This window comes from Harmonia axyridis, chromosome 4 (genome assembly GCF_914767665.1).
Source record: "Harmonia axyridis chromosome 4, icHarAxyr1.1, whole genome shotgun sequence".
In the NCBI taxonomy this organism is placed as follows: domain Eukaryota; kingdom Metazoa; phylum Arthropoda; class Insecta; order Coleoptera; family Coccinellidae; genus Harmonia; species Harmonia axyridis.
The window spans coordinates 26144049-26165258 of NC_059504.1; the positions used below are offsets into that span (position 1 = coordinate 26144049).

A 21210-nucleotide genomic window follows, 5' to 3' on the forward strand; every position below is an offset into this window, starting at 1 on the left:
CTTTCACGATCAATGTGGGTCACTCTTCTTCTTCGGACAGACCAGTAACAAGCAGAGTTCCTCAGGGGTCTGTTTTTGGCCCACTCCTCTTCGTTGTTTATATAAGTGATCTTGCGCTTCATATGAAGTCCCACAAGTCTTTTTATGCCAATGATACTAAGCTGTACGGAAACGCCTTAGTTGAGCACCAATTTTTTTCAAGTACACCTGAACTCGATTAGTCAGTGGTGTGGGGATTGGTTGGTACCACTTAACGTCGACAAATGCGTTGTACTTCTTCAGGAAAGGGACAATTCACTCCACACGTACACGATAAGTGGTAAACCGTTGCACGTGGTGTCCTCACAAATGGACTTGGGAGTGACACTGACCTAACTTGGTCCGAACACATTATGTCCACATGCAAGCGCACTAATCTATCTCATCCGTACCATAACCATAAGATTTTCCAAACTATTCATTGAAGTAAGTCTATATATACAATAACACAATTCACACTTCACTAGATTCACTTAACTACTCAATGAAAACTATGAATCAGTTCCACTTACTATCTAACAACAATTTACTGACTTGGGTATTTACGATGATTTTGGTGACTGAGACCATTGGCCGACTGCAGGGTCTTTACCACGTGGCGACAAGGCCAATATTTCACTTGAAATGTGCAAGGTGAATATTGTGTTTCAAGGGGCGAAGGAACTATTCTATACTGACTGTTGAATCTTTACACCCCTAGTCACCTCTCCACTTTGTGGTCGAATCATAGAAAAAAAAAAAAAAATAGCAGTGCCACAGATAGAACGAACATAGATAGAATACCATTATAGCCGTCGTTATAAGGACGACTGCGCGCAACGCTCTCATAAAGTGCATGGAATTATCTGTAACTAGCTTCAGCGGTGAATCTTTGGGCAATGGCGGCGCTCAGTTCTAAGAATCAAAACTTAACATACTCCCCGGGCTGAACCTTTCAGGTTAAGTATAAAAGTGAGAATGAATAGCAAAAAAATTTTTTAAAATAGAGAAAATAATTTGTTAGTATAAAAAAAGAATAAGTAATATTGATAATCCTACTTGATGGTCGAAATTTTTCGTGCGGAATAGAAGAGGACATATCATTTATAAGTCTGATGAGGGTTTGATTATGAGTAACCCAAGTCCAATATTACCAGAAATTTTCATGAACAATTTAGAAACCAAAATTCACTCTAACAATATGACAAAAAATTTCCTTTATTGGTATAGATATGCAGATGATATTATATGTTGCTTCAAAGGTACAAATAGAAAACTTTCTTTGTTTACAGAATTTATCAATAACATTAACCCAATTATCAAATTCACTTCTGAAATCGAACATAAAAACACACTCAATTCTGTTGATCTTACAATAACCAGAAAAAAAAACTTTCATAATTTCAGTATTTTTAAAAAACTTACACATACTGACACTAACATCCGTTCTACCTCTAACTACCCATTGAATCAAAAAATGGCAAAAAATTTGTATTGGCCGATACAATTTTAGTACCGAGGCAGTCATTTCAAATACTGAACTCAGGTACTTTCGACTGCAGTAAAAATTGAACAATGATCTTTTTTCAGATGGGCACACGAAGAAATGCTAACGAACCCTGTATATTTTGGCTACCGACTCCAAAACTTGAAGATATTCAAGTTAAGGTGACAATTGAAGAAAATTAGGGGATAATGAGTAACACGGAAGTAAAGCACGGTTCAGATGGATCGTTCATAGATTTCCTTCTGAGAGACAACGCCACCGAATCGGTTCCTACTAGGGTTCTTCCAATGATTAAATCCCCTCTTCAAAGTGTGCTGGAGGCGGAGTTGGCTAACAACGGTTCGATGACCTCCTCGACGAATTTGAGTTCTTTTTATTTCTATAAGGTAAGTTTTCTATACATTTTCAAAATTTGTATAATAATAGAATATTCACGAAATTTTTACGAAACATTCTATTTAAGTATTTCTTTCACGGGGTTTGATATGTGATTATTTTTATTGTCATAAGCTCATTTCTGCATATATTTGAATATTATATTTGCCTATATCTGTAATTTTATATAATGTTATCTGTAGATGAATAAATTATTACTATAATCCCTGCCATTCGCATATCAATCTAGGAGAGAAAACATATTGGTGTTCAGTTTATTCTCTATAATCTGCTCCAGATAAAAATATAGTCTGTGCATGGCTCTGAATCCAGATTCTCTTTTACTGCACTTTGTCACATACAGTTGTAGAGGCTTCAAGATCACCGGCTAGCAAGTTATTAAGGGTGCCACTTTCTTTCAGCAAAATGATTTTAAGGATGATACTGAACTCAGGGTGTGGGAGATTGAAAATTCAAAGAAGGAAATGTAGCCACTAAATAGTTTATTCAAATACAACTGCATGCACATCAAAAGGGGGCTAGCAAATGTTATTGTGTGCTTTATGAATAGGTTGTCTATCGCAGGCTATGCTTAATTATCTATTATGATGCTACTTTAAATATATTTCAAATTGAATTAATGTAATGAAATAATAATCAATTGATATATGAAATGATAATCAATTAATGAAAATAAAACAAATTAATAATCAAAGGGATCCCAGATATATGTGCACATGAGTTAATACATAATACATAATACATCGCCAAATCAATAAGTATTCGCGTCGGTCTGCAAAATAAAAGTCTCACCCAAGTCAATTTCCAAATGTACAAAGTCAGGACAGGACAAAATGGGGCAGTCGCTAACTTCTCTTTGAGTTGGCGAAAAGAAAATTCGCACTCCTCAGTCCAATCTCACTTAGCATTTCTCTAGGTGAGTGGTGCAGCCAAAGTGGAGAAATAAGTCACAAACCTTCTATACCATGAAGCTGTTCCTACAAAACGGCGTACTTCTGCCACTCCCTTGGGAGGAGAAATGCTAAATATGGCATCGACCTTCGATGGATCTGGTCCAAGACCGTACGAATCGACAACATAGTCGAGGCACTAAAGTTCAGATCGGCAGAACTGACTTCTCTCCTTACTAGGAGAAAAGTCAGTTCTGCCGATCTGAACTCAAACAACTAGACCACTAGACAAATAGACCAGCAGAGAGTAAACGGTCGGAAACAATTTCCAAGATTCCCAAATGTTTATCGACATCGGGGGCTATAACGATGATGTCGTCCATATACACCAAAACATATGGTTCCAGGTTAGCGCTCAAAATAGAGTTGATAACGCGTTGGAACGTCGCAGCATTGTTAGTCAGACCGAAAGGCATGCGCTTGAATTGAAACAAGCCCCTACCCGGTATTGAGAAAGCAGTAAACTCGCGGGAGTCCAGTGCTACTTCTATTTTGGAGTCAGCTTAAAACCTAATCTTAAAAGAATTCGATAACTAGGGTTATCCACTATAGTATGCAAATGACCAGTGCCTAATAAACCCTTAAACTCGAAACCCAAAATTATAACATTTGATCATTAGTAGTGTGAGCAATGATATAATCCAAAATTGCGAAGATATTATTATTTGGAACACCACTGCGGTCGACAATATCGTTCTTCGGAGCAATCTCACGACCACTCAATTCTCCCGACTCGAGTTTAACGAACACTTGGGGCAGTTTCTACTTGTAAAACCAAGCTTACCACAGCGATAGCATAGGAGTTGTCTATTCATCGTACACTCCCTAATTTTGTCCCAATTTTGGCAATTTCAACAAGTCCTAGAAGAACCCACTAGTGAAATGCTCTGAGAAGCAGCATTAACCGGAAATGACTCTGGCTGTGTCAATGACACAGGTGGTTGGTGAATCCTAGAACCTGAAAAAGAGGCACTCTCTGTACCTGAAGAATGACTAACAAATTCATAAGCATCTGGATCGACGTAAGCTTGACAATGTCTACAAGGTAGTACATACTGTTCTGCGCGGAATTTCTTCTGTTCGAACTGCAAAAAAGCATCTTCAAACTCGATCATATCATCAATAGATAGTTACCGCGTAGAAAAGAATGGAGCTAAATTACGGACAACTGTGTCAACTTCTTCATCAACTTGACCATATCGATGAAACATCGAGTTCATGCATGTTAAGTAGCTAACAATAGACTCAGAAGTACCCTGAGTCCTACTCAGAATATCTTCGCCCACGATAGTCTGGAGGTTCATAATGTTTTCTCAGAAGTTGCGATAGACTTCTCCAATTGTCAAATCTATTCCAATTGGACCTAAACCAAAGCTACCTGTAAACAAATCAACCGCACACTCGAATAAGTCAGCTTCAGTAACTTCTCCTGGCTCCACGAAATTCTTCAACACGCTCCAGGTAATTATGAACAGAAATGTCCCTAACGTCACCTGAAAATTGGATATTCCACTTTTGAAGGTTATGAGAAGCTGTGGAATTAACCAAAGACACCCCTGTACTGGTCCTAGCCAAATTTGATGATCCTACATCGTCACCAGATCCAGAATCACTGCCCGAATCATTTAACCCAAACTCACCATCATCTTCAACACCTCATCGGTAGGATATGCGGCCTAAACTTTAGCAAAAATATCTGCCATTGCAGCCCCAACCTCAACTAATATAACCTCAAGGTCATCACGAGGTCATAACGATGCCAAATTATCACACCTATTTGATAGATGTGTCAACCGAGTACACACAATGTGGACATTGCCCACCGAAGACATAAGTTTGTTCAGTTCACTCAACTTACTCGCAAGGATTCAAGTTCCCTTGATATATCACTTATCTTAAATTCAGGAAATGCAAAAGATCTATTATCTTTCCGTAATTTCAATAAATGTCTTTAAAATGCACTAGTGAGGTTGAAAATCTGCCAGATACAGCATTGATTATACTTAAAATCTGCAATATGTCCTAATGTTTAATTATAGCACTACATTTGATCTCTGTAATGCCTGTATATTTTATATGACGTGCTCTGAGAAGATTTTTCCATCTTTGATGATGATGAAAATTGGTATCAGATCAACAATGGGTCAGAAAAGATTGGCAGGTTTGGCCTTATTATACATCTATAGGGAAATTGATCGAGATATTGATCTGTGATAGGAAAGCTTGCGAATATGATGAGGATATTCTTGAAAATGGTATTAATGGTACCTATCATAGAAAACACACAGGACAAATTCAACTTTATTACGAGCAATTGATTTCATTTCCCTTTCACAACAATTGTTTTTGAGTCATTAGCTTGTAGGCATGTCATATTTATATTTTTTCTGTTCATTATGAACACAAATTCATTAAATGTTTTCTTACGGGAAAAATGTTTGTTGTTTTTAAAATATACATCTCCAATCAAGTCATTAAATTAACATAACCCAAAATAATATCAATATTTTTCATTGGTTAATTATTATTGATATATTAAATTCGATACCATTTTTTATAACGATGAACCAAGTTCACCGTATAGCTATGGCAAAAATGAAAACATATTTATGCATGTGACACAAATATTGAAGTCCAATATAAAATTATGAAGGCTTTTTGAGAAGAATATCTCAAATGGTATTTTTCTGTTGTCTGATCATAATAACCATGTCTTGTTATCTGTTTCAGGCTGAGCAATTTGCTGTTCTTTGGGTGCTTTTCACGATGATTGTTGTTGGAAACTCTGCTGTATTAGTGGCTTTACTAGTAAGCAATACTAGAAAGTCAAGAATGAATTTCTTCATCAGACAACTTGCCATAGCCGGTAAGAGAATTCATTTTCATGTGCATCGTCAATTTCAATTAATCGAAAGATGAATTTCGCCATTACTATTCGGTTACTGAAGAAACAGTGCGATATGAAACGTGCAATTCTGAACGGCACTCGGCACTGAACATGACATCATGCGGGACATTTTTGGGTGTTAGAGACATTTTTTTCGAGTTCCCTACTCGACTATAACTTCTTCAAAATCACCTCCAGACTTATTTTATCTTTAGGATCAAATTTAAAAGAAAATACTTCCTAATTAAGAAGTATCAGTCCTTTTCTACCATTATTCACAAAATGATTTGTTAATGTAAAAATCTGTTTATAAATGCCATCTATTCTCCGAATAGATGGGGTGTGTCCTCTGGAAGTTGTCGTGCTTTCATCGCCCAAAAAAAGATCATTCGCCTGATTTTCGGCTTAAAACCTCAAGAGTCCTGTAGATCAACATTCAGGAACTTTGAAATGTTGTCATTTCCTTGTATATACATATTGAACTGTCTTATGCATCTGAGACCTAAACTGTGCAAGTTGATGAAATGTTCTGACTTTCATTCCAATCGATAAGGTAACATTATTGACTTTTTTAGGAAGTTTAGCGAGAAAAAGTAGTGATGCTGGTGTGAAAAGAAGGGTACGTATAGTGCAATTGGAGGAAATTTTTTTGGATACTGTAGAGTTGTTATACCTTTATTATATGCAAAAAGTGCATCAACTACTTCCTGCAGATTTTCCCCGTAGAATCCAGTTCGCACACTGGCTGTTAAATAAGCAACGAACAAACTCAAACTTCATAAGCATCTTTTTTTTCCGATGAAGCTGGGTCTACCAAATATGGTATTGTCATAACTCGCATGTATGGGCTGATGAAAACCCTCATGCTACTGTTGTTCGTCATTTTCAGCATCAGTTCCAGTCAATTAATGTTTTGGTAGGAATAATTGGCAAATTTTTGATAGGACCATGCGTATTGCCACCACGATTGAACGGTGAACTTTTTTTACTGTTCCTTCAGAATGATTTTCTGGATTCCATAGAGCATTTGCCAATTTCAACCCGCCAAAGAATGTATTTAGGCATGATGGTGCCCCACCTCATTTTAGCGTTGCTGTACGGGACCACCTACACTTGATGAGAAACATCATGGCGTGGGAGCAATATGGGTGCGGGGAGAGATTACCCCCCCCATGAATATCGAAACCCTGAAAAAAGTTACCCAACGTGGTGCACATAACATATTTCATGCAATAAATTCAAATTGGAAATTTCCCAAATATTGCAAATTATTGGTTTTGAATCGTTACTACACCCCTCCCCATGAAAAAGACCTATATCCGCTCTTGCATAAAGGCATAAGCATTTAATTAGGATCAATCCAGAAATTGAATGGATGTTTTTCTAGATTTGGCTGTACATTGTATAATCAATCAATCAATTTTATCGAGTATATCTTGCTCTATATCTAAGATAATCCAGAAAATCTTTCTTATGACATGGTAGACTTCAAAAAGTTTTCAATTATTTTTAATTCAGTAAATGATCTCTCACCAGAAGCAACAGACACAGGTAAAGTGAGAAGGATTCTTGAGGCAATACTAAGATTCGGTAGAGAAGAAGTTGGATTATTTTCAAAAATCTATTGTAGAATTTCAAGAGGATTTTCGCCTCAGATAATGAAAACAATCTTAGGGCTTTTATTTATTTCAAAAAGAAATTTATTTTAAAAGCGAGTTTTGGATCTTGAGTTGCCTCATCCGTCTGTTCATAATCGAACAATTTTGGTTTATACTTTCGTCTTACAGTATATAATAGAGAAAAACCTTGATCTATCTCAAGAGCAGCCGCTAATTTTCCAGCTTCCGCAAGTTTTTACTCGAGAACGTTATCATCCTCATAATTTTTGAAATGATCAACTAAATTCTTCAAATAGTTTTGGCACACTTTAATGTCAATCGCTATACTTTGCATCATTTTGTTCACAATATTAATCTGGAATGAAACATCATAAGAAATTATTATACTTCAAATAAATTTAAAAGAATGAATATTTAATAAAAGAGAACTTGCTATATGCCTAGTTTCTATGTTAAAAGTATCATTTTCTGCTATTTCTAAAAGTCTATCACAGATTTGAATAAAATGAAACTTTAGCATCAATTCTACTTGACCATTTAGTATCACTTAGGGGTTTTAGATGTAACTGAGGATCATGCTTTTTATAACATTCCAATCTTTTTGTGGATGAAGAGAAATATACAGGGTGTTTCCTAAACATGCGGCAAAAATTCAGGGGGTTGTTCCTTGGACTATTTTAAGCATGTTTTGTCCTTGGATGATTTTTGAAAAACCTCTTTGTTTCGAAGATACAGGGCGAACAACATTTTTCATATTTTTAAAATTAATAATAGTTTAAATAAAAATGCGTACCGCACTGTGTTTACTCAGTAGGTACAATTTATTTTTAAATTTGTTTAACAACATTCCAATTACTAAAAACGGCCAGTTTTTTGACTAAAAATCATTAGTTTATACCACTCCAGTAGAAAATGTGGAAGACTTGCGAAATCGGATCATTGCTGGGTGTAACTTAATAAGAAATGATCCTGGTGTTTTTGAAAGGGTTCGGCAGTCAATGAGGAGAAGATTGGATGCTTGTATGCTGGCTAGAGGTGGTCATTTTCAACAGTTTTTGTAGGTTGAGTTGAATTTTCATGTAATTTTTCATAATAAAATGTTATTATCTGAAATTTTGTTTCCCCTATATCTGCGAAACAAATAGGTTTTTCAAAAATCATCAAAGGACAAAATATTCTTAGAATAGTCCAAGGAACAACCCCCTGAATTTTTGCCGCATGTTTAGGATACACCCTGTATATAAAGTTCTTGTACAATATCAAAAAAATCCACTGTTTTATTTGAAACCTTAGCAGCATCATTTTCAATTAAATTTAAGCTATGTGCAGCACATGGCGCAAAAAATGCCCTAGGATTAGCATCGAGTATGCGTTTTTGTAAACCAATATCTGGCTATTTCATACCGATTGCGACGTTCGGAAACTTGTATAAATTGCAAGAAGTTTGGAAAAAAAATATTGTTAAAAAAATTTGAATGAATCTTTTTCGAAAACCTTTAGTCCATCGGTTCTTCATGCGGTCTATAAGAGGTTTTGGCGCCCTTTAAGAGTGGCGCCCGCGTGCGGTGCACGCGTTGAACGCGCGGTTGCGGGGGCCCTGTATTGATTTTCAGATCATGAAAATATAATGATAATGTGATAATAATATAATGAAATTCCCTGAAGCATAGTGTTTATTTTTTTTTTCTTTTTTTCTTTTTTTTTTTTTTTATAATTCACACTTATTACTGGGTTTCGTAGAGTTATCCGTCCGGATAACTTGCCTTGGCGTCCGCCAAGGCATCAAGGATAACCCTCTTTTTGGTCAATGGGAGTATACGACCTTCCGTAAGATATTCATGGTTCCCAAAATCATTTTATATATATATTATATTATATTTATTATATTATATTTATTTATATTATATATATATTATATATATATATATATATTATATATATATATATATATTATATATATATATTATATATATATATATATATATATATATATATATATATATATATATATATATATATATATATATATATATATATATATATATATATATATATATATATATATATATATCTTCCCCCATTGACAACAGAAATTATTCTTGGCCTTCTGGCCCGAATAATCACAATTGAACTACCACGCTAGTGTAAAAAAAAAAATATATATATATATATAATATGTGTGGCCGACCCACATCTCGAGGGCACGAGCCGTCACTGCTTACCTCACTCAGGGTTACCTATTCCCTCAAACGGAAGGAACTTTATTCGCGATCCAAGATCAGGTTGTGTCTACATATAATTATCTCAAGCACATTATGTAATAATCAATTGAGAACACCAGATGCCGACTGTGTAACAGAGCTGAAGAGACAGTGCAGCACTTATAAGCAGGCTGCTCGACAATAGCTGGGACATGATATCTGTCTCGACATGACAGCATGGGGAAGGTTGTACACCAACTGCTTTGTATAAAACAAAATCTTCTCCAACATTTCACACCGCACCATCTGTATGTTCCGTCACCTATTGAGGAAAACGAAACCTCCAAAATCTATTGGGACTTTACCATCATTACGGACAGGGGAGTGTAACATAATACCTGATAGGGTATTCCTCTCATAGTTAGCGTCAATGTGCTGGTTCCTAAAAAAACATTTCAACATCTACAAGAACTAAAATAACCCCCCAACATCATCACCTGGATGCAAAAGGTGATGGTACTGTCATGAACGGATTGGTCAGAGAATGTTGACCAACGTTCACTTATCTCCGGTTGAGATGTTTATTTAACCCCTGGAAGAGCGGCTTTCCAGAGGTCTTGGAGAATTAATAATTATATAAATTCACAAAGATGTTATGCGTGAGTCCGGCTCGTTGCTTCAATGGACAGGTCTTTTTAGTTGACTTTCTTTCTCTAGGGACAGGATTAGTTCACTGGGTCAATAAAAGTAGATTGAAATTTTAAAACTAAATATAATGAAGAAAAAAAATAAAAATATCCAAAATTACAATATCCACGAAATTTCTATATCCACGAAATTTCTATATTTTTGACTCAACGGCCAAAACTTTATGATAAAAAAATGTCTCGAATAATCTGTTATTCAAACAAAAAAAATAAAATAACCAACTTTGAACTTGGAAGAATCGGGACTACTCAAATAAACTTATTTTCATCGAAAAAGCATTCAAAAATCAACAAATCAAAATAAAAATTAAATAGCCAAAAGACTTGCCCTTATCCCGCGATGCTAGGTGAGTATTTTAGGCCCTGCCTAAACCTAGTTTTAATTTCTTCAAACTGTTCACTCGAAACGTGTAATTCCTTTTATAATAACTTCACTCCCGATCCGCGAACTCCGAGCTAATCTAATTTATACCTAAACAAATTCCAAAACTTTATCCAAAAAAAATCCCTGTTTTACTATTTCTGACCTAATTCAACCGTTTTTAGAGTTAAAACAATTCCTTCTTCCAAAAAAACTTAAAATTCCTTCAACTCTCTATCATCTACTAAATTTCCTTTATTTTTGATTCAACCTTAAAAAAAAATTATTCTGATCTTCAAAAGAAATTGTTTTAATCTAAGTCCGGTTTCGCGACCGACGTTCTAATTCTCAACCCTTCTCAATAAGAGACCCTAAGCGATACTAACTAAAAAAACTTAAGCCTCATCATTCCTTCTTCATTTTGGTCAACAGACCCCACCAGCTCAAGCAAATTTTTCTGCTGTCTCAGCTAGAAACATACTTCGACTTTGCCTAACGAACTTTTTGCTGTATCATCTGAGAACGACCATGACGGTTTTTCGCATGTATCGAATTCAGATAAGCCAATATTTAGTTTATTCTTTCTTATCCGTGAAAAATATATTGATTTCACCAACGTGGTGTCGAGACGTCTGGAGACGGTAACTAAGAAAAGCAATAATCGATAAAAAATATATCCTGCTTTCAAGATAAGATCAGTTTACACAAGTCTCGAGCGCTCTTTTGAATTCAACGTATATTCTTTCTGAATAATGATCCCAATAATTTCAATAGTTTCAATAATTTCCAAATTTTTGCTTTACTATGATAATTTCAATAATTTCCAAACTTCCGATTTACTACAGTACTGATACTGAACACAGTGAGCATCGTCAGACAAGTTATCTTTCCTCATTAAGATATAGTTCTGCTCTTGGTGGTAAAACCCGAGCCGAGCATAACCATAACCACATGAGTGTGAAATTTAAAAAATATATATATATATATATATATATATATATATATATATATATATATATTGTTGGCAACCCCTATAACAATAAGCCTATTCATTATTACTTTCTGCTGATAGCAGCATTTATCATATCAATATAAAAGAAGCAGCACACCGCCATTAAATCAGTTCCGATCTTTCTTCCGAGTAATGTAGATAGTCTACGTCGTTCAGACTTATCAGTTTTAATAAATATCTTTCTCAATATTTCGTTATTCTTCCTTAACAAGTGCATTTCCTAAAAAACCCTAATAAGTGAAAGTTAAGTGTAACTTTAAAGTGAACTCAACCCATCATCGCATCTACCCCATCAGCAACCTCTTCTCTTCTCATCTCATCAAGTTTTACGGAGCTTTCCTTCATAAAGCTGCCCTGGTCACAGCAATCCTGCTATTCTTTCTTTTACATCGTGCATTATTCCAAAGAGGAATACAATAATATATACACAACCTGAGTTGTCCGAAGGTTCCTTACTAGCTAAGGCCTTCCTAATTGATAATGAGGGTAAAACAACTAATTTGTAGGTTGAATTTAAGTAAAACTCATTTCTCTCCGCCAAGCTTTCGAATTCATTTTAATTTTTCTTCAGGTCTTCTGGAAGTACAACATACATTTTTTTTTATTCAAGAAAGTACAGTTTATTGGATTAATTTCTCACTGAATTTTGAGGTTATTTATAGGAATTTCGAAAGGCTTTAAACATTTTTCGTTTTCAAACCAAGTGAATTCGGACATCACATGTAACTAATTACTATTTAAAATTTCATTTACAATTAACAATCAGTATTTCAAGGGACTCTTTCAGTGAAATATTGGTGAAGAGAGATAAGACGTCAAAACTGACGAGAATGTCTGACTTATGGATTTGATACGTTTTGATTACGGTTTGATTTCCACATTAAATTGAAGTCATCCCTTCCTTCTCTGGGATGCGCCGTGCTCTTATTTTCGTTATATGTTGGTTTGTCTTCGCTCTGTTCATTCAATGTTGAATTTGAATTTTTGTCTATTATTATATATAGCATATATAGATATATATATAGAGCATGTATCTTCTTATGGAATTTTCGATAATATTTTTCAATGCTGCTTTAGTGCATCTACGACAAACATAAGTTCAACTATCTTTTTTTTTCAGACCTAGCTGTTGGTCTAATAAATGTTTCAGTGGATATCGCATGGCGGATCACAATAGCATGGTATGCAGGCAACATCCTTTGTAAATTGATCCGCTTCCTTCAAGCTGTCGTTACTTACTCGTCGACCTACGTCCTAGTGGCCCTTTCTATTGATAGATACGATGCCATCACGCATCCAATGAACTTCTCCGGAAGCTGTGAGTATGTCCCTCCGTATCTCAAAGAAAAGGATCCTAGAGTTATGGTAACTGTATAACATATATGCATAATAATAGTAATAATAAAAATAATATTTATTAATCTCCAAAATTATTCACAACATCAAAATCAATGCAAGCGAATAAAATAGAGACAAGTCATAAAAGAGCTTATTTTCTACTAAATGAAATAAACTCATCAACTGAATAAGGTTCACAATCCAAAATAAAATTGTAATACGCCTTCTGAACAAGGTTATATCTTCAACAACCTGTAATTGCTTAAGAAGCAAATTAAATAAACGCATGGCCATATAAAGTGGTCCCCTTAATGGTAGTGAGGTAAAATTCGAAAAATGATCGTTGAAATTATTTACCGCAGGAATCTCAGAAATTCTCACTCCATTTTCCTCAATAATAATATTATTTCTACTGTTTCTTTTTCTTTATTCTATTAAAAAGCTGCCATGTATGATAGTTTTAGTTTTATTACTCGATTGAGCTATTTCAGCATCAAAATGCATTACCGGAATTTCAGATGGGTTTTTCATATCAAGAAATACATCATATTATAATAGGGATAATCCTCCCTGAAATGTTCACCACCAAAAAGGCTAACAAGGTTTCTGATTTCTGTCAATTCAGAATAAAAGACCTTACTCTGAGTTGAATGAGAGTTGAATTTATTGATAGGAAACGATTTCTCATAAGAATATTGAATAATTTGAGAAAAACAGTTGAATGCTATATTGGGACTTTCATATTCAAAAATTTCATCCCAACTTTCTTGATATAAAAAAGATTTAAAAGTCTCAATATAATCAGCACTATGCACTCTGGCATAAATTGAACGCTTATGTTTTTCTCTGAAATACTCAATTTCATATTTATCAAAATAGAACAGTAATCAGAAACAAAAAAAATCTTTCACACTATTACTGATACCATTGTCAAAATTTATAAGAAAATTATCTATGCATGTTCTCGATGTTGAAGTGACTCTAGTTGGCAAGGAAATAACCGACTGAAAATTAAAACACGCAATAGCATCCCCGAAAAACATTGAAGTGTCGCTATGAACCAAAAGATCTATATTAAAGTCTCCTCCAATAATTATTCAACCTGACATATTGGATAAGAAATTGAGAAATTCATCGAAAACTTGCAAGAACAAATCAAAATCTCCCGAAGGAGGTCTATAACAAACAGTAATTGTCATACCCTCAGTCGGAATCCTAATGCAACAACATTCGAAAATGCCTTCAACATTTGAACTTTCGATATTCACAACACATATGTCATGAAAGTAATTATCACTTTTATAAATGACAACACTGCCATGCTTCATAGTTACCCTACGGTAACTTGGGCATAGAGTGATTTTCTTAATTTTAATATATTAATATGGACCTTTTCTTGCCAATGTTCTTTAATTAGTAAAAAATCACAGTTAACATCAGAGAAAATATCATTCAGCATAAGTATTTCATTACTAATGCATCGCATATTTTGATGAATTATTTTGATTTGATATCATTCACTTTTTCACTTGAGTAGGTTACTCAAGATTTATACAAGGAAGTATTCAAGTCGGCTTCAGAATGAAGCATAACTTTCTGGGTATCTGGACCTAACTAATTCACACCTTATTCCTGTAAAGGTTTTACCTAAAAATGTTTGAAGTTCCTCCACTGTTGTTGATGGTTTCAGGTTGGACACATGAAATGCCTTGTATTTTTCAATACCTTCCAACGAAGATGGACCACCATAATTTCCCACCACAAGTGTCCTCTGCGATCTAGATCTCCTCCTAGACTGAATTTTCCATTCCGATTTATCTTCCTCAGATTTCTCTCGTGGAATGTCTTTCTACATCTCGATGTATTTATTCATCAATTCTATATCCTTCGCCTCTTGAATTGCTTCGTTTACATATTTCAATGTAACCTTATTCTTTTGTTGTGGTTTAGTATTACTACTTCCTACTGTAAGAGACGATTTCTTTTGCATCTGTGTATAGTTCAGTTGTTTCTTTACACTTTTTTGATAATCAGTTGACGCATTCACATCAGGAATCCTAGCAGTCGAAATCAAAACATCCTTATCGTTTATTGGCACCTGTGTATGAATTTTCAGTTTTTTGTTCAATGTGGTTATTTGAACATCTTTTTCATCTAATTTATTTTCCATATCGGAAATTTTAGTTTTCAGAAGCGAAGTATTTTTTATTAATAGAAGATTTCTCGCCTCCAATTCTTCAATAATTCTAATCATCCGATCCTTCATCGTAGAATCATTATTGATACCACTTGATTTTTCGAAATTTTTACATTCCTTTGTATCAGTGACACTCTGGAATATCATTGTTTCCCCACAGCATTAGCCAGATTTTACCCCACAGCTAGGGTGAAATGACTTGAAGCACACACCACATTTTACACAACTTTTCACAACGTCGCATTTAGAAACATCAGATATTGAGGACCAACGCTCGCATCGACCTTCTTATTAGACGATATATTGTCTACGTTTTTATCTACATTCTATAGAATTTTCTTTCTATAGCTCTCATTACATCTTCTCAGTCATCTATAGAATCATCGGATAAATTTTTGAGGAATCCCAAAATAGACTCCTCATCATCGATGTATATATATCCTGTTACTGAAACTGAGATTATGAATGTCACAAGGTCCTTGAAAGACAAAAGAAGCAGAGATGCTTATGGTTTTTCGGTGTCGTTGCTGAAAACAATTGTTCCTTTTATGATAGGTCCTCTATGCAGGATTGTTAATCATTGTTTCCAACGGGGGATATTTCCTCAGGAGCTTAAAATTGCCAGTGTAACGCCAATTTTCAAGAAGGGAAATCTCGAATGCTGTGATAACTACACACCAATATCTATCTTACTTGTTCTCTCGAAAATATTCGAGACAATCCTGAAAAACCGATTGATCAGTTTCCTTGAGCGAAATTGTTTCCTACATCACTCTCAACATGGATTCAGGAAGCAAAAGTCAACTATATCGGCAATGATTGATGTACTGGAGACCATTCTAGAGGCGTTTAATAGCGGCGAAGAAGTAGAACTGTCCTGTCTAAACCTAAGCAAAGCTTTTGATGGCGTTCCACATGACATTCTTTTAAATAAGCTCAGATTTCATGGCGTGAGAGGGAGAGCCTACGAAATTATGCATCTTACCTTTCACACAGATTTCAAAAGGTTAAATGGAATAATTACCCATCACATAAAAGAGAAATAAAAACAGGAGCGCCACAAGGCTCAATATTGGGACCCATCTTATTTATCCTATACACGAATGATTTATTTGTAAATATAGAATCTTATAAAACCTGCAGCTATGCACATGATACAGCAGTATTAAGCAAATCCAACAATATGATCGAACAAAAGTCAGAAAAATTCCTAGATGATGCCCAAAACTGGTTCGAGGCAAATCGTTTAAAGATAAATATAGATAAAACCCAAAAGCTGACTTTTAACACCAAAAATCAGACGGATGGATCATTGGTATATTTGGGAATAACTTTCCAATCTTCACTAAGCTGGAACAAATATATCGACGAATTATGTGGAAAGCTCTCTACGGAGATATTTTTGATTAGAAGAGTCAAGCATATTTCGAGCGTGGAAACTGCCAAGATGACTTATTACTCAGCCTTCAGATGATGTATGGCATCATACTTTGGTTTCTGCTATAGAGAACGTTCTTCTCAAACAAAAAGGATCTATGAGGACACTATATGGAATGAAGCAAACTGACTGCTGTCGTAGTTTTTTCAAACAGGAGAAGATACTTACCGTAACATCCTGTTTCATTCTCACTCGTGTGAAGTATGTCCATCAAAACAAAGCCAAATTTCGGAAAAATTCTTGATATCATGATTACTCCTGAAAAGCATAATTTCATACTTCCATGCGCTAGAATTTATAAGACACAACTGGTACCAATTTTTATCTGCTTGAAACTGTATAATAAACTGCAGGAAGATCTGAAGGAGTTGAAATTACAGAGCTGTACAGAAGAAGTCAAGAATCTACTATTGAAAATGACTATGTACAGACTAGATGAATTTTGATGTGTTTAAATTCTTTTCGTATTTATTAATTATGACTGGATTTTCCTTTCTCTAAGACAAGCCGTAATTTTTGACGGTATATTGTCATAGCAAAATAAAATGCTTATTTCTTATAACCACAAGACTTCCTACGTCCTCTAGCACGTTCAAACTTGGGTCCCTTTGACCTTACGAATGGCTTAGTGTGAGAGTGGGGAACACCTGGAGCTGGGCCGAAGTGTTTCACAGATTCTCTAGCGTTTCTACGCCCTTGCATCAAGACTGTCTTCTGTCCAAGTGGAGATCTCAGAGCAAGTTGATCGAAAGTAATAACTTCACCACCTGCTTTCACAATTCTGGCACGAACTTTGTCAGATACTTTCAAAGCACAAATGGTCAATTTGGGAAGTTCCCAAATGCGAGAATCATCAGTAACGTTACCAACAATTACTGCTGTAAGGTTTTCACGACCGGGTTTCTTCATGAATCTCACTATGCGAGCTATGCTTATTGGGGGACGATGAATCCTGCTCATAAAAAGCCTCTTCAATATTATTTTGTTAAATTTGGCATCTGTACGTCTAGCCAGATATCGGTAGAGTTTCACCAAAAGTCGTAAATATACATCTTGGGATCTAGGTTCGGTCCTTCGAACCTTACGATCGTATTTGTGTTCGATATCTATACCCATGATGCCCCGAAATGTTTCCAACCTTCTTGTTTCATAAAAGGAAGGTATACATGTATAAGTGGTTTTGCATGTATTGTAATTGTACATTGTGAATGAATAATAAAAATAATAAAATTATTACACTTATTAGTGTAACCTTTTACCTAACCTATGTTACATCGTACACTTTATAACTGCGGTGGTGGCCAAAGGGCTAGCGCAACTAGGTACTCTAATCCTTTAGGATAAGGACTCGATAAATATTGTGTAGTGACTAAAACACAATGAATTGTGCATCAAACCTATAATAATTTGAAGAGATCTTGTTGTGTCAATACAGCTGCAGAAATAAAACAAGAAAACGAAATAGCACGCGGGTCTGAAATTTAAAAATTGAGTGTCAAAGTGAAGAAATTAAACAAATACACCAAACCAAATAAAAACGAAATATTTGAAACAGTCGTTTTTCAGAAATGCCCTGTAACTTGAGAACAAGTCAAGATATCTGTCTATGACCTGCTTTCTGATATCTTATTATTTCGAAAAAAGAGATCAGGCGTTCTTGAAGATTTTTTCTCTGAAGGTAGGTTTTTTAATATGCGAATAAATAAATTCATTCCTTCAGCGTATTTTATCTACGTATAAAAACTGCGCAAGAGAAATAAATTTATTTATTTGCATACGAAAAAATCGACCGTCGACATTTAGCAATTTTTTGAATGTCTGAAGTTTCTCCTGAAAAAAATCACATCAAATTTTTCAATTCTCCAAATTGAGTTATTAAATCTTTGATTAGATTGGTCTTTTAAGTGGAAAAAATTTGTTTCATTCTTTAAATTGAAAATTTTATGCATTGGTTAATCTTGAGGTGTCTCACCTGTACCTCCCTTTTTCAATGTTGACTAAGTGTTTCTGAAAATACAATCAACATTATATGTAACTCCTAAACCTACTAAGAAAATGAATCATTCCATGTGCTATCAAGAATACTAATTCATAATAATAAATGCTTCTAGGGAAAAGATCAAAGATGCTCGTTCTTCTGGCATGGGTGTTGAGTATGATCTTCTCATTGCCAGCTTTATTTCTATTTGAGGAGAAGCCAATAGAAGGTGAGTAAATAAACTCCCATTTTCACTCATGAGTTCATTTTAAATATTGTACCAATTCATTATTTCATCAAATAGAATATTAATAGGATTGAGTTCAGAAAGATATCCAAATCTAAACATTAGATACATTTGTAACAATATGTACAAAATCTTGAGGTTACTAAGTTAGTTAGAGAAAACCTATAAATTAAAGAAATGAAACTCAACTGATCATTTTATTCACTCAAATTGAAAACAAATCCTAATATTTAGAGCTATTCAATTAGAATAGGTATAATATATAGATCAATTAGAATAGGTATAATATATAGATCAATTAGAAGAGATATTAGGATTTGTTTTCAATTTGTGTTATCGGTTGAGTGTTATTCACTCTTCGTTTTTTCTGAGAGTAATAAATTATAAATCTCTGATTAGAATCTTTGTTCAGAATCATTTGAATGCAGATATCGGAAGAGGTGAAACACGAGTGGAAACATGCTTCCAAATCCATCCATCTATTAAATCCAGTGGCGAATTGATTGGTACGCTATTGATAGGGTACGGTGAAAAAAAATATGTGGAGAAAACTTATGAATTATAGAAATAAAACTCAACTGGTCATTTTATCCACTCAAATTGAAAAGAAATCCTTATATTCAGTTTTATTCAATTATACTCTTCGATTTTTCTGAGAGTAATAAAATACAGTGTACCTATAGTGCATGAACACCGTTGAAATCTTGTAATATGTGTTGTGCATAATTGTTGGTGTGGTAATTAAGAGACAATTATCAACATATCTTCTGAAGAACTCTTTGTTACTGTATTTCGTCATTAGTTTTTGTTCTATCTGTTTCATTACACTTTGTGCAATCACACTTGAAATTAGAGTTCCCATAATTGGAGTTCACTCGTTTGGAAAATTCATCTCTATATTGAAAATTGCTGTTATTAATTATTAGTTGAGTCGTCTCCGTGAATTAATCTTCAAATATTTCTGTGTGTGATGCTTCTTGATGCCATTTTTCTTTTAAATTTTCCATTACTAACTCAATACGGATATTTGTGAATATTGTTTATTATTCTTGTTTATTTTTAATTTATTTAATTTTTCTTTCAGATGTATTGAATTTTTTGTGTAGTAATAATTATTTCCGGTTGTGTGTGTATTAGTATTCCTGCTAAATATTTTGAAAGATGGTATAATGGAAATTGGACACAATAAACTATTGCTCGTAAAGGATTTCCTTCTTTGTGGATATTGGGTGATTTTTGGCGTATATTTTTGGTGTTTTGCTGTTGTGTATTGTTAATGTTTCATAATCAATTTCTGATATTTCTCTTTCCATTTTTTTACTATTTTGTTGTTTTGTTTTCCAAATGTTAGCGTCATGTGTCGTTTAGTCTTAATGTATGTGGAATTATCTTTCAACAAATTGCTCGTATTCCGTGTTTGTCATGATTACCGTCTTTTTTCCTTTGTCTGCTCTTGTAATTAAGAATTCGTTATGTTCTTCGAAAAATATTTTGGTCTAGGTAAAGTTGGTCAATTGTTTGTAATGTTTTTGTCCCTTTATGTCTTCTATATGTGAACTTAGTGTCTGTGCAACCTTCATTCGTATGTCATTCTGTTCGTCTGTTGGTAACTTTGTAATTCCTTCCTCAATTTGTGCCAAAATTTGGTTTGTTGAGACTTTTCTACATTATTGTCTTCTATGGAAAATTTTGTCCCTTATTTGAAGGTATCAATTACATATGGAAGGAGTGTTGTTTGCGTGATGTTTTCTATTGTATCGTCTGTCAATTGTTTGGTCTCTTCGTATTTTTGTACTTCCAGTGAGAGTTTCTAGTTTTTATTGTGGGTTTTTGTTCATTTTATTATAATATTTGTTTATCTTCTGTGTATTTAATAATAATAATAATAATAAGGATCCCCAACCAGCACTCACCCAAGCAGGTCTACCAAGAAGACGCATGAAATGGACGAGTTCGATAAATGAAACCATCATGCGCATATACCTACTATGAAATGACTAATATGGAAGAGGATAAAATAGGCTACTGGCAAAAACTGTTTGCAGAATTCCACAGAAACTATCCCGAACTTCAAGTTTCTGAGGCTACACAATAGGAACCTCACTAACAACGAAATGACATGTGAGGAAAACTACCATCGTGCTGAAAACCAACACAGCATCAATGCACAAATGAACTCTGAGGAACAAAACAACGCAGATGTGATACCATTAAGTGATGCGCAACGACGAAATATATATTCCGTAATATAATATAATATTTATATATATATATATATATATATATATATATATATATATATATATATATATATATATACTAAACCGATATATCACATTTTGTATATATATATA

The 21210-nt window shown here is 34.3% G+C and overlaps 2 protein-coding genes across 4 annotated transcripts in view; one reads left to right on the top strand and one right to left on the bottom strand.

Annotated features, from left to right (window-relative positions):
* LOC123679158 (cardioacceleratory peptide receptor-like) overlaps positions 1 to 21210 on the top strand; it is a 74697-nt gene that overhangs the window by 24762 nt on the left and 28725 nt on the right. For all 3 annotated transcript variants that reach the window (XM_045616584.1, XM_045616582.1, XM_045616583.1), the window contains exons 2-5: positions 1609 to 1911; positions 5602 to 5737; positions 12779 to 12976; positions 18743 to 18838. In XM_045616584.1, the coding sequence (XP_045472540.1) occupies positions 1714 to 1911; positions 5602 to 5737; positions 12779 to 12976; positions 18743 to 18838 (628 nt within the window). In that variant the 5' untranslated portion in view covers positions 1609 to 1713. The remainder of the gene's footprint in view (positions 1 to 1608; positions 1912 to 5601; positions 5738 to 12778; positions 12977 to 18742; positions 18839 to 21210) is intronic.
* Positions 17155 to 17789, bottom strand: LOC123679160 (60S ribosomal protein L18). The gene has a single exon (XM_045616587.1). It carries the CDS (start codon positions 17745 to 17747, stop codon positions 17181 to 17183), a length of 567 nt encoding a protein of 188 aa, XP_045472543.1. The 5' UTR covers positions 17748 to 17789; the 3' UTR covers positions 17155 to 17180.